The 12,096-nt window shown below is 46.5% G+C and overlaps 1 protein-coding gene across 3 annotated transcripts in view; it reads right to left on the reverse strand.

The window, feature by feature from the left end:
* The window catches only part of SH2D4A (SH2 domain containing 4A), a 74,622-nt gene that overhangs the window by 23,237 nt on the left and 39,289 nt on the right, over positions 1 to 12,096 (reverse strand). For all 3 annotated transcript variants that reach the window (XR_009493177.1, XM_005226159.5, XM_059882379.1), the window contains 3 exons: positions 9,867 to 9,978; positions 8,200 to 8,401; positions 5,036 to 5,166 (listed from right to left, as the gene is read on the reverse strand). Coding sequence is in view for 2 of the 3 variants with exons in the window: in XM_005226159.5 (XP_005226216.1) it covers positions 5,036 to 5,166; positions 8,200 to 8,401; positions 9,867 to 9,978 (445 nt within the window). In the remaining variant the exon portion in view is untranslated. The remainder of the gene's footprint in view (positions 1 to 5,035; positions 5,167 to 8,199; positions 8,402 to 9,866; positions 9,979 to 12,096) is intronic.

Below are 12,096 nucleotides of genomic sequence, written 5' to 3' on the forward strand. Positions count from 1 at the left end.
GCCTCATCCTTGTACGTGATGCTGTTACTGAAGACAACACTTTTTGGCGGGGTGAGGCTGATGAGGAGGAGAAGGGCAGAGGGAACCAGAGGGGTAAACTTTCTCTTAGGCTGATCAGTTACAACAGAGACGCTGCACCAGGGCCTAAGCCTTCTCAGATGTCAGCTGACTTAGAAACAATGCTGTGGTGTAGATTCTATTATTACCTCCATTCACAGAGGAGAAAACACAACTCAAACCCAGTGATCCATCTCGGGAGTCTGGTACTAAGCCTGCATCACACTACATTTCCAAGCTGTGTGTATTAGTTGCTCTGCTGCTGCTAAGTCGCTTCAGTCGTGTCCGACTCTGTGAGACCCCATAGACGGCAGCCCACCAGGCTCCCCCGTCCCTGGGATTCTCCAGGCAAGAACATTGGAGTGGGTTGCCATTTCCTTCTCCAATGCATGAAAGTAAAAAATGAAAGTGAAGTCGCTCAGTCGTGTCCAACTCTTAGCAACCCCATGGACCGCAGCCCACCAGGCTCCTCTGTCCATGGGATTTTCCAGGCAAGAGTACTGGAGTGGGGTGCCATTGCCTTCTCCAGTCACGTCCAACTCTTTGTGACCCCAAAGACGGTAGCCCGCCAAGCTCCTCTGTCCATGGGATTCTCCAGGCGAGAATACTGGAGTGGGTTGCCATTCCCTTCTCCCGGGGATCTTCCTGACTCAGGGATCAAACCCTGGTCTCCTGCATTGCAGGCAGATTCTTTACCGTCTGAGCCACCAGGGAAGCCACCTTTCCAAGCTAGGAGCTAAGAAAACTCTGTGCTGCCTTGGGGCATTGAATTGACCAGAAAGAATGGTCAAATGATTACAAGGAATAACAGAAGAAGACACCCACCTATCTAGGAACCCTGAAAAGCTAAACTGAGGACAAATCAATGCAAATTAAAACAAGGTGGTTCCACTGGTAAGATTAAGCTGGTGGGAGTTTAACTTTGTTTAATGACTTTGGAAGACATCCGGCAACACTTAAAGAGGTTCGTATCCTACCTCCCAGCAATTTCACTTCTAAATACACACCCTGAAGAAATGATCACAAATGTGTTCAAGGAGGCAAGTTCAGGGTGAATACCACATCATTTTCCATAACAGCAAAAAAATTGTACCAAATATAGAAGAGATGAATGAGTAATGACACACGTGTGTATGTGTGTGTGATAAAATATATATCATCAAACACAAAAGATTATGTGTTTTATAGAATGTGTATTATAAATATATAAATAACATATATCATAAAATACTGCACTACAAATACCACTAATGATTAGTCCACCTTTATAAACAAGGGAAAACCCACTTAACATAATATTGACAGAAAATGTATGTTTCAGAAGAATGTCTACACATGATACCATGTTATATGTTAAATGTTAAACACATTGTTCTGTTTTGTAGAAACATATGCATACCTGTGTTTTATATTTTTAAAATATATTTTACTGAAGTACCCACACATGTATACATGTAATAAAATGCAAATATGGATGGGAAAGTCAGCTTCAGAAGAGTGGTTCATCCCTTGGGAAGAGGAAACAGCATCAAAACAGAGTGAAAAAGGAGCCTTAATTCTGTCTTTCAGGGTTTATTTCCTAGTAAAAATAGATATAAAGTAAATATGGCTTTTAACACTCCCCCTATCTGGAGAGCAGCTAAAATACTTGTTACATCACTGGCACTGGATTTATTTTCCCCTGTACTGTTTTTGTGTAAAATGTTTCATAATTAGAAAAACCATGTTCAAAGGAGGAGAGAAAAACCCTCCCTGGTATGGGCAGCCCCGTCTCAACAGTCGAAGGCCTTCAGAGCCTGATCTTCCCTGAGCAAGAAGGAAGCTGGACCTGCTGTCCACCTGCTCCTCCCTGCCACCGTGCTGGGTGCTGCCTGGCGCTCCCTCAGCTCCTCTCTCACACCTTCCCAGCTCACCCCTGGAAAACCCCACGCCCTCCATGCTTCCAATTATGTGCTGATGATCTATTATCTCCAGCTCTGACCCATTAGTCTCGCTGCCCCAGGGACCGTTTCACACAACGGCCCCAAAGAACCTTCAAAGTCATCACACCCCAAACGAGTGCCCTGCCCCCTCCCCTAAGTTCTCGCATCCTCTGGGGTGCTCCGGGGTCCTGCCGCATCCTCTGGGGTCCTGCTTCACCAACATCCTCTGGGGTCCAGCCTCATCCTCTGGGGTCCTGCCGCATCCTCTGGGGTCATGCCTCATCAACATCCTCTGGGGTCCTGACGCATCCTCTGGGGTCCTGCCTCACCAACATCCTCTGGGGTCCTGCCACATCCTCTGGGGTCCTGCCGCATCCTCTGGGGTCCTGCCTCACCAACATCCTCTGGGGTCCTGCCACATCCTCTGGGGTCCAGCCTCATCCTTTGGGGTCCTGCCGCATCCTCTGGGGTCCTGCCTCACCAATGGTGTGCAGCCCCTGCCCTCCCCACAAGCCAGAGGCCCAGCTGCCCTCACTTCCCTGGTCCCTGCTTTCTCACCCCCATTCTTACTCAAAGCTAATTTAGAAAAAGGGGTGAAATACAGACTCCATCAGGGGAAAATTAGGTGGCCAAAACAGTAACTTACGAAGGGTGATTTAGGGGTGTGAGTCAATGAAAGGAAGACGGCAAACCAACAGCAAACTGCCATCCTGTTATTTCAAAACACGTTTCCTAGTAAACAGTTATGTTTCAAAAAGATGAGCTGTGGTCCCTCTTCTCTTTATCATAGAAATGCAAAATTTTTTCTTCTTAAAAGTAAAGATAATAATTTACACTCATTACATGGCTGTGTATTTACTATTACATCACTGCTACTGCTAAGTCACTTCAGTTGTGTCCGACATTGTGTGACCCCATAGACGGCAGCCCACCAGGCTCCCCGTCCCTGGGATTCTCCAGGCAAGAACACTGGAGTGGGTTGCCATTTCCTTCTCCAATTACATCACTATATCATATCATATTATTTACTTTGCTTACAACGGGCTTCCTAGGCAGAGCTAGTGGTGAAGAATCCACCTGCCAATGAAGGAAATGTAAGAGACGCAGTTCAATCCCTGGGTCGAGAAGATCCCCTGGAGGAGGGCATGGCCACCCACTCCAGTATTCTTGCCTGGAGAATCCCATGGACAGAGGAGCCTGGTGGGCTACAGTCCACAGGATCACAAAGAGTCAGACACGACTGATACAGCTATGATAAATATTTGTATAAATGTAAATAAATCATCAACAATAGCAATTAATAAATGACAGGTAAAATCCAAGAGTCTTATATTTCAACCAAAGCTTCAACTAAATTTTTAGTCCAACTGTGTCTTCCTAGCTCATAGCAACTCTTTCAAGTAGAACTGCCTATTAAAGTATCAGGATTTTTAACAACATCAGCACTTTGAATGTCTCACTCCCTGCAGTTAAAAAGCTAGCACCCTTGGGACCAGGAAGAGCAGCATCTTCTGCCCAGCAACACAGAGACTACAGAGAGGCCGGTTTCCTCACTGCTAATCTTAAAAAAAGAAGACAGGCAAGGCGAGATGGTGGAGAAAGACAGGCAACGCGAGATGGTGGAGGTGCTGACATGTTCTTTCTGCTCACCGTTGTCAGTCCCTCCCCCAGTATCTTCAGAGGAGAGCAGAAGGGGGAAGGAGGCTTAAGACCTCCTCCTGGGAGACAGAGGGGGCTCCTCTGGGCATGGACAGTTACAAAACCTCAGTCCCCAGAGAACCTGCATTTTCAGGGAAAACGAGATGGTTCTGCTGCACCTGTAAAAGCAGTCCCTTCGCAGAGAGCCTGCCACAGACGACTTGGTTCTTTCTCAGAGGAGTTTGCCATCCTATGGGTTTGGTAGCTGATTTTTGTTGCTCTATTTCTACGTGAGATGATCCTACTGAAAAGAGAGTAGTCTTAAACACAACTCAAACCAAGACACCCGTTAGGACAAGCGTTCTCTGTGAGAGGACGTGATTTCTGTCTTAAAGCTTTTGTTGTCCACAGAGCCAGTGATAATCCAACCCAACCACAGAACTCGCAGAAGCAGCAGACAGAACGTCACTGCCTGTTTTTGAAATCCAAGAAGCTGAGAGGTCAGTGAGGTGGGTGCAGGGTAAATAGACGGTTTGAATGAGTCCAGTTTCAAGCATCAAATGAAGACATGCTTTATGAGCTGACCTCTGCTTAGCCTCCAACAAGCCCATCTCGCAGCCTTAACTGCAGGGATCAAAACCACAGAACTTTTAATTGAAGGTCACAGTGCTCAACCCCTTCATTTAATGCATGAGGAAAATGAGGCTCGGATAAACGGATTCACTACAGAGAACCAAATCCTAAAGGAAATCAACCCTAAATATTCATTGGAAGCACTGAGGCTGAAGCTGAAGCTCCAGTACTTTGGCCACCTGATGAGAACTGACTCATTGGAAAAGACCCTGATGCTGGGAAAGATTGAAGGCAGGAGGGGAAGGGGACAACAGAGAATGAGATGGTTGGATGGCATCACCGACTCGACGGACATGGGTTCGAGCAAACTCTGCGAGATCGTGGACAGGGAGGCCTGGCATGCTGCAGTCCGTGGGGTCACAAAGAGTGGGACACAACTTAGCAACTAAACAACAAGAACAAGAGAGAACGTGATCTGCTCAAGGTCACGTGGCCTGTGCCCTTCCGACCACATCTGGTGGCCCCTCCCTGCTTGGGGGTGGGGGGCGGACTGACGGTGCTGCCATCCGTGGGGGGCACAACCGAGTGCCCTGTGCAGGGGCCCAGGGGGCAATGCCTTGCCAGTCGCCCCACGGTGTCCATCTGGAGTGATCAACCAACCTCTGCTGGCAGCCACCAAGGCTGCGGCCCACTTGGCAGGTGCCAGCCGCTCCCTGAGAAAGCTGGGAAAATCCACCTTCTGAGAACAGTATCAGAGCCTCTCTGGGGTGGCTCAAGCGGAAGGGAGCCTTTGTCCTGCCCTCCTGCTGGCTCACCCGCCGCCAGGGTCAGCGCCGCACACTCACCGTGGAACCAGGGGGCGATGCTGTCTGAGTCCGCCAGGTAGCCCGCCCGCAGAGGAAGCTGCTCCTCCTGGAACCAGCGCCTGATGTCCTCCTGGGCTGGGCTGGACGCCGGCCTCCTCACTCTCTGATTCCTGACATTCATAAAAGGTTTGCAAGTTAGAGTCACTGGATTTGAAAATAATGCTTTCAAAACTCATGTGCGCACGCACACACACACACAAATACAACACACATCTGAAGATCACACAGCTGAGCTTCTGAGGTGGGGCCCTGCACACAGCTGTCACAGGGCTCCTCCAAGGCAGGGAACAGGGTGGGGAATGGATCTGCCCTGCCGGTCCTGTAGACTACTCATGGGTTTGAGTTAACACTACAGTGTTTAACTCATTTTTGATATGAGTGAGAAGCTCCATTAACTCCCAATTAAAAATTGAGAAAACAGCACTAAAAAGTGAAATATTCTGCCCCCCACCCCATATTTTCCTGGAGAGCAAGTGCTTGCAAGCAGAAGAACCCAAAGGCCATAGAATAAACTTCCCCAACACTTTCATCATTCAATTTCCTCTTCTTCCTGTTTCCACTAACCTCCCTGACTTGCTTCCTTCTCTGACACACTTTCAAAAGTTCTGCTAAAAGGCAGTCTCAGAAATGGAAGGTAAAAGAAAGAAGAGTGTTTGAAGGTTGGTTAAGAGAAAGATACAGGCAGCAGCATGGTTTTGAAATAAAAATCAGTAGCAGAACTTAAGTTCTGGGGCCTAAGTCAATTTCCATTGTAAAAAGCAACACTGCAGTGTTTTAATAATAAATGTATTTCCAAGTCCCAGGCCCACTAATTCTGAGCAGAATTCAGTGTAAAAACAATGAGTCTAAATGAGCTACTGGATATCATGTAAATTAATTTATGTTCTTTATATGTCTTAATGGTAACACATGCTACAAGGAGTTACATGTGACATACATGTCAGCGTGTACATATACACACGTGATGTACATGCAAGTACATAGGAAGATAGCAGTTTGGAGAAAACAGCCTGTAATACTTGACCTTCTGGGGGAGCGGACACTGCACACACGAGATTACATGCTGATTTCTCCTCCCAGCCTTCAGATTAGGCCCTTTTCTTCAGGAAATCTTCGGTGATCAAGCGGAAACTCCACGGACAGTCCGTGTCTGCCCTTCTCCGGGCCGGCTCCTAGCTGACCTCGGTCATCACTGTTTGAAATCTCAGCCCTGACACCATCCAGTCTGGCCACCTCACAAAAAGCACTTCATGCAAGTGGCTTAAGTTGGAAAAAATGAGCTAACCGAGCTTAAAACATCATCTTAAAACCCTCGTGAAAGGGCACCTTTGTTGCCGTCAGTCGCACGGGCTGAGCTCTAAAAACGCCCTGGGTGCAGACATATGGCGGCACGTTCCCACCCTCGGGGGAGCCTGGAGGAGCACCCAGCCCACGGGGACCCGGCCCAACACAGAGACAGGCTCGGGCGCGGGAGGGGCTGGGCAGGAGTTCACGCTCTGCGCCTGGTCACAGCACTGTGGGGTCTTCCTTGTTTTGTTATCCATAAGGAAAAACTCGCTCCCCAAACAGCCACTCTGTAGAGTGGTCATTTCGTGCTGGCTCGCAAGTCCCCAGATGGAACCTTTCTTCTGAGTAAAGAAATAATCACAGAAGAGGAAACGCCCACCCCTGCTTCCTCTGAGGTCATAATTCCTGTTAGGAAAAAACCCTGAAGATAACCACTGACCTCATACAAAGGGAGAGCTTTGTTCTTTATTTTTCCATACTCCTAACAGAGAAGGGTTTTTAGTGTTTATGTCAGAGAGGACAAGGCTTTAGACAGTTGTATTTCATTAAATCGATATGTGATTTCTCTCAGTTATTTTAAATATCATCTGTCTACATACCAAATCATATAATAGCAATAACCGGGAGAAAATAATTTTATAATCAGTTAACATAAGGTCATGTGAATGTATGGCAAAAACCACCACAATACTGTAAAGTAATTAGCCTCTGTTAAAATAAATAAATTAAAACAAAACAAAACAATATAAGGTATGGGAGTTTCTGCTGTGGTACCACTGTTCTAGCCTTGACTAGACAGACATTTGCTGGCAAACTGATGTCTCTGCTTTTGAATATGCTATCTAGGTTGGTCATAGCTTTCCTTCCAAGGAGTAAGCGTCTTTTAATTCCATGGCTGCAGTCACCATCTGCAGTGATTTTGGAACCCAGAAAAATAAACTCTGACACTGTTTCCACTGTTTCCCCATCTATTTCCCATGAAGAGATGGAACCGATGCCATGATCTTCATTTTCTGAATGTTGAGCTTTAAGCCAACTTTTTCACTCTCCACTTTCACCTTCATCAAGAGGCTTTTTAGTTCCTCTTCACTTTCTTAACTTTTCGTTAAGGAGCTTCCAAAACAAATTGTTCTGCCTAATACCCCCAAAGCTAAGGTAATCGTCATCATCAAATAAAGTCTGCATTTAAAAAAAGAAACATTTCCAAATTCTCAACCTATGAGCTTAGCTGTATATCCCAGAATGAGTGTGTGTGTTCAGTCGTGTCCGACTCTTTGGGACCCAATGGACTGTAGCCCTCCAGGCTCCTCTGTCCATGGAATGTTCCAGACAAGAACACTGGAGTGGGTTGCCATTTCCTACTCCAGGGGATCTTCCTGACCCAGGGATTGAACCTGCGTCTCTTGCATCTCCTGCACTGGCAGGTAGGTTCTTTACCCACAGAGCCACCAGGAAAGGCTGCCCCAGAATGAGAACCGTCATCAAATCTTTCATCCTGATCTGTGGAAAATGGAGTTCTGCTGGTGACGTGAAGGCCAGCAAGCCCGGGGTTCCCACTGGGACGACTCCTCAACCGTCCCCCTCCCCTTACTGGCTGTCACCAGAGAGGGGCTGGGCTGGGGGCATGCGAAGTCACTAACCTGTCTAGGTATCTTCACGAAGTTACTGGGCATGTTAGTGGTACCCACAGTGGGGATTTTACAGGTGAGGAGGGATGAAGGCCTGCCCAGGTGTCTTAGCATCGTAGGCTGGGAGGTGGGGCTGGACTGAATGGCACGGGCAGCCTCTGTCCCCGAAGCGGCCACGCAACTTACCCTCAATTACTTACACTTAGAGCCGCCCGCCCGGCTTCTCACCTGAGAGGTGTGTGTGGCTGTCCTGCTGGGCTCAGGAAATGAGGCTTGGGGGGGAGCGGGGGCCTCTTGGGTTTCTGGGGGCCGCCGGGGGGGCCCTGCTGCCCCTTGCCGCTCCTCCCCCGCTGCGACAGCCGCTTGTAGTCCTCCCGGGCCTGCTTGGCCAGGGAGCGCCGCTTCTCATCAGCGGCTTTGGATTTTCGCACTAGGAGAGACAGCGGGGTTCGAGTCAGCCCACGGAGACGGTGAGCAGAGTCAGCGCGGCAGACGGGGAGCAGAGTGGGGGGGGCAGGGACAGGGGAGGGAAGGGGAGCCCCGTGCCTGAAAACTTCCTACAGCAGCCAAGGCGGAGAGGAATCTCAGCCCGAGCGAGGGTCCCGTCAGCAGGGTCTCAGGATAATACGAGGTGAAGCCGCAGTCTCATCCTTGAACCCAGAGACCGCCCTTCCCCAGACCATCAGGGGCTCTTCAGTGGCTTGTGGCCGAGGACGGGCTGGGTGGGCAGAGAGGCCACGCTCAGAGTCTGCGTGGCTGAACCACGAGTGATTCGGCCTCCCAGACCGAAGAAGGAAATGATTCTTACACGGCCAGTCACAGCCTCGGTGGGTGCATGAAAGTGACCCCAAACAGCCTTTTACGATTGCATTGTAACACAGAAGGGCTTTGGCAGTTTTTATTTCAGCAACTGAGCATCATGGACTTGACGCAGGATGTAAGAATAAGCCTTATGGGTATTTATCTGCATTTCAGGCATTATTGGTCAGAATCTGTTATGTCTGACTTCAAAGAAATGAACTCAAAATCTTCCATTACACTAAGATTTCACTGCATAGAAGTGATGGGATCTGGTGAACATTTTCATTTCACAAAAACTGTCATTTTAATGGTGTTCGTTGTAAAGGAATTCCCAACATTCTTCGGACATGCCCGTCCCTGGCTCCTCCCACTGCCTCAAGGGATGACCGGGCAGTTAGGGCTTCCTAGTCCAGGTCAGATGGAAGCCCTAACCCTGCTTCACACCCGAATCCTCCCAGCATCAGCCTTGCTCACCCTCTGCTCTGCTTCATCGGCACTGGCCTCTCCCTAGGAGGACCCTCTCTGGGCAATGCTAACTCAGAATGAAGCAGGGTTCAGCCACAGGTGTGGCAAGGATGTGACAAGCCTGCCTGTCATCCCTGTGTCTTCTGATTACAAAGTTTAGATGTGCTTACTGTTGAAAGCTGAGAAAAATACACAAAAACAAGAAGTCCAACAAGTAACTTTGAATCCTGCCTCTCCAAGAAAACTAATGTTAATATGTTAACCTTCCACGCCTTTTCCCTCATACACTTAGACATTTCAAAACAGGGGTGCTTTTCATACTATTTTTATAATCATTTTTCTTCTTCAAGTTAAACAGATATAAATATATTCCAAGGACATTAAACGCTCTTCCAAAACATTTTTCATAGCTAAATACCATTCCATCATTTAGATACATCGTAATGTTGCTGGTGCAAAGATGAGCTGAGAACCTTGCTGCAATTCAAAAGGTGGCCCGTAGCCTTTGAGTAATAATTTAGTGTTAAAAATATCTCTGGACAACCATTCTAAGTGTTTCCCAGGTCGTCATATTATTAAGTGAACAAGCTGCTTTCGTGTCACTGTTACAGAGGCCTCTGGGTACTTACAAGAAGCCTGCCACTCCGAATCTTCTTTCCAGTTTTTATAAATCTCCTTGGTTCTCTCTTCATCTATTTGTTTTATTTCTTCATCTTGTGTTTTCTTCACTGACACTTTCTTCTGTTTAAAAAACAAAACCAAACACTAGTGAGGAACTCCGGCAGTTTCCGGCAATGAGGCAGGTGCTACGTACGGAGTGGGCACAAAAACGAGCATCTGGACGAACGGAAGAGAATGGAAAGCCCCAAAATGAAGGCACACGCTTACATGATCGATGGAATGCAGGAAAAGCAGTTCTAAGAGGGAGGTTCATAGAAATACAGGCCTTCCTCAAGAAACAAGAAAAAAATCTCAAACAGCCCAACTTACCACCTAAAGAATTAGAAAAAGGACAAACAAAATCCAAAGTCAACAAAAAGAAGGAAATAATAAAGATCAGAGAGAAGATAAATAGAGTTCAAAAACAATAGAACAGATCAATAAAACTAACAACTTTTTTTTTAAAGATACACAAATTTAACGAACCTCTAGCCAGGCTCAAAAGAAGACAGAGAGACAGAACTCAAGTAAACAAAATGAGAAGATAACAACTGATACTGCAGAAATATAAAGAATCAAAAGACAACACTATGAACAATTCCATGCCAACCAGGTGGACAACCAGAGCAAATGGACACATTTCTGGAAGAATACAGTCCACTAAAGCTGAGTCAGGAAGAAATAGTGGATTTGAATAGACCAGTTACTATTAGTGAAATAGAATTTCTAATAAAAAAAAAAAGAAACTGCTTGCAAACAAAAGTCCAGGACCAAATGGCTTCACTGGGGAACCCTACCACAAACACAGAGAAGAATTCATACCAATCCTTCTCAAACTCTTCCGAAAGACTGAAGAGAAGGAGACACTCCCAAAGTCATTCTATGAAGCCAACGTCACCCTGACACCAAACCAGGCAAAGACACTACAAAAAAAAAAAGAAATTTACAGGCCAATATCTCTGAATAATACAGATGCGAAACTCCTCAACAAAATATTTATAAACTGAATCCAAAAACACATAAAAAGGATCCTATACCGTGATCAAGTTGGATTCATTCCACGGTCACAAGAATGACTCTACATGCCCAAATCAGTCAATGAGGTGCACGACATCAGCAAAAGACAAGACAAAAACCACAAGGTTATCTCCATAGATGCAGAGAAAGAATGTGAAACAGACAGACTCTCATCAGTATGTATTTAGAGGGAACATATCTCAACATAATGAAGGCCATTTACAACAAACCTGCAGCCAAACATCATCGTCAATGGTGCAAAGCTGAAAACTTCCCACAGGAACAAGGCAAAGATGCCCACTCTTGCCACTTCTATTCAACATAGTATTGGAATTCATAACTATAACAATCAGACAAGAAAAAGAAGTAAAAGACAAAGAAAAAATTGGAAGGGAAGAGGTGAAACTGCCACTACTTGCAGATGACAGGAAACTCTATACAGAGAACCCTAAAGTCCCCAGCAGTGGCCACAGGACTGGAAAAGGTCAGTTTTCATTCCAATCCCAAAGAAAGGCAATGCCAAAGAATGCTCAAACTACCTCACAACTGCACTCATCTCACGCTAGTAAAGTAATGCTCCAAATTCTTCAAGCCAGGCTTTAGCAATACGTGAACCATGATGTCCAGATGTTCAAGCTTGTTTTATAAAAGGCAGAGGAACCAGAGATCAAATTGACAACATCCACTGGATCATCGAAAAAAAAGAGAGTTCCAGAAAAACATCTATTTCTGCTTTATTGACTATGCCAAAGCCTTTGACTGTGTGCATCACAATAAACTGTGGAAAATTCTGAAAGAGATGGGAATACCAGACCACCTGACCTGCCTCTTGAGAAATCTGTATGCAGGTCAGGAAGCAACAGTTAGAACTGGACATGGAACAACAGACTGGTTCCAAATAGGAAAAGGAGTGCGTCAAGGTTGTATATTGTCACCCTGCTTATTTAACTTCTATGCAGAGTACATCATGAGAAACGCTGGGCTGGAAGAAGCACAAGCTGGAATCAAGACTGCAGGGAGAAATATCAATAACCTCAGATATGCAGATGACACCACCCTTAGGGCAGAAAGTGAAGAGGAACTAAAAAGCCTCTTGAGGAAAGTGAAAGAGGAGAGTGAAAAAGTTGGCTTAAAGCTCAACATTCAGAAAACGAAGATCATGGCATCTGGTCCCATCACTTC

Source organism: Bos taurus, chromosome 27, assembly GCF_002263795.3.
Source record: "Bos taurus isolate L1 Dominette 01449 registration number 42190680 breed Hereford chromosome 27, ARS-UCD2.0, whole genome shotgun sequence".
Classification (NCBI taxonomy): domain Eukaryota; kingdom Metazoa; phylum Chordata; class Mammalia; order Artiodactyla; family Bovidae; genus Bos; species Bos taurus.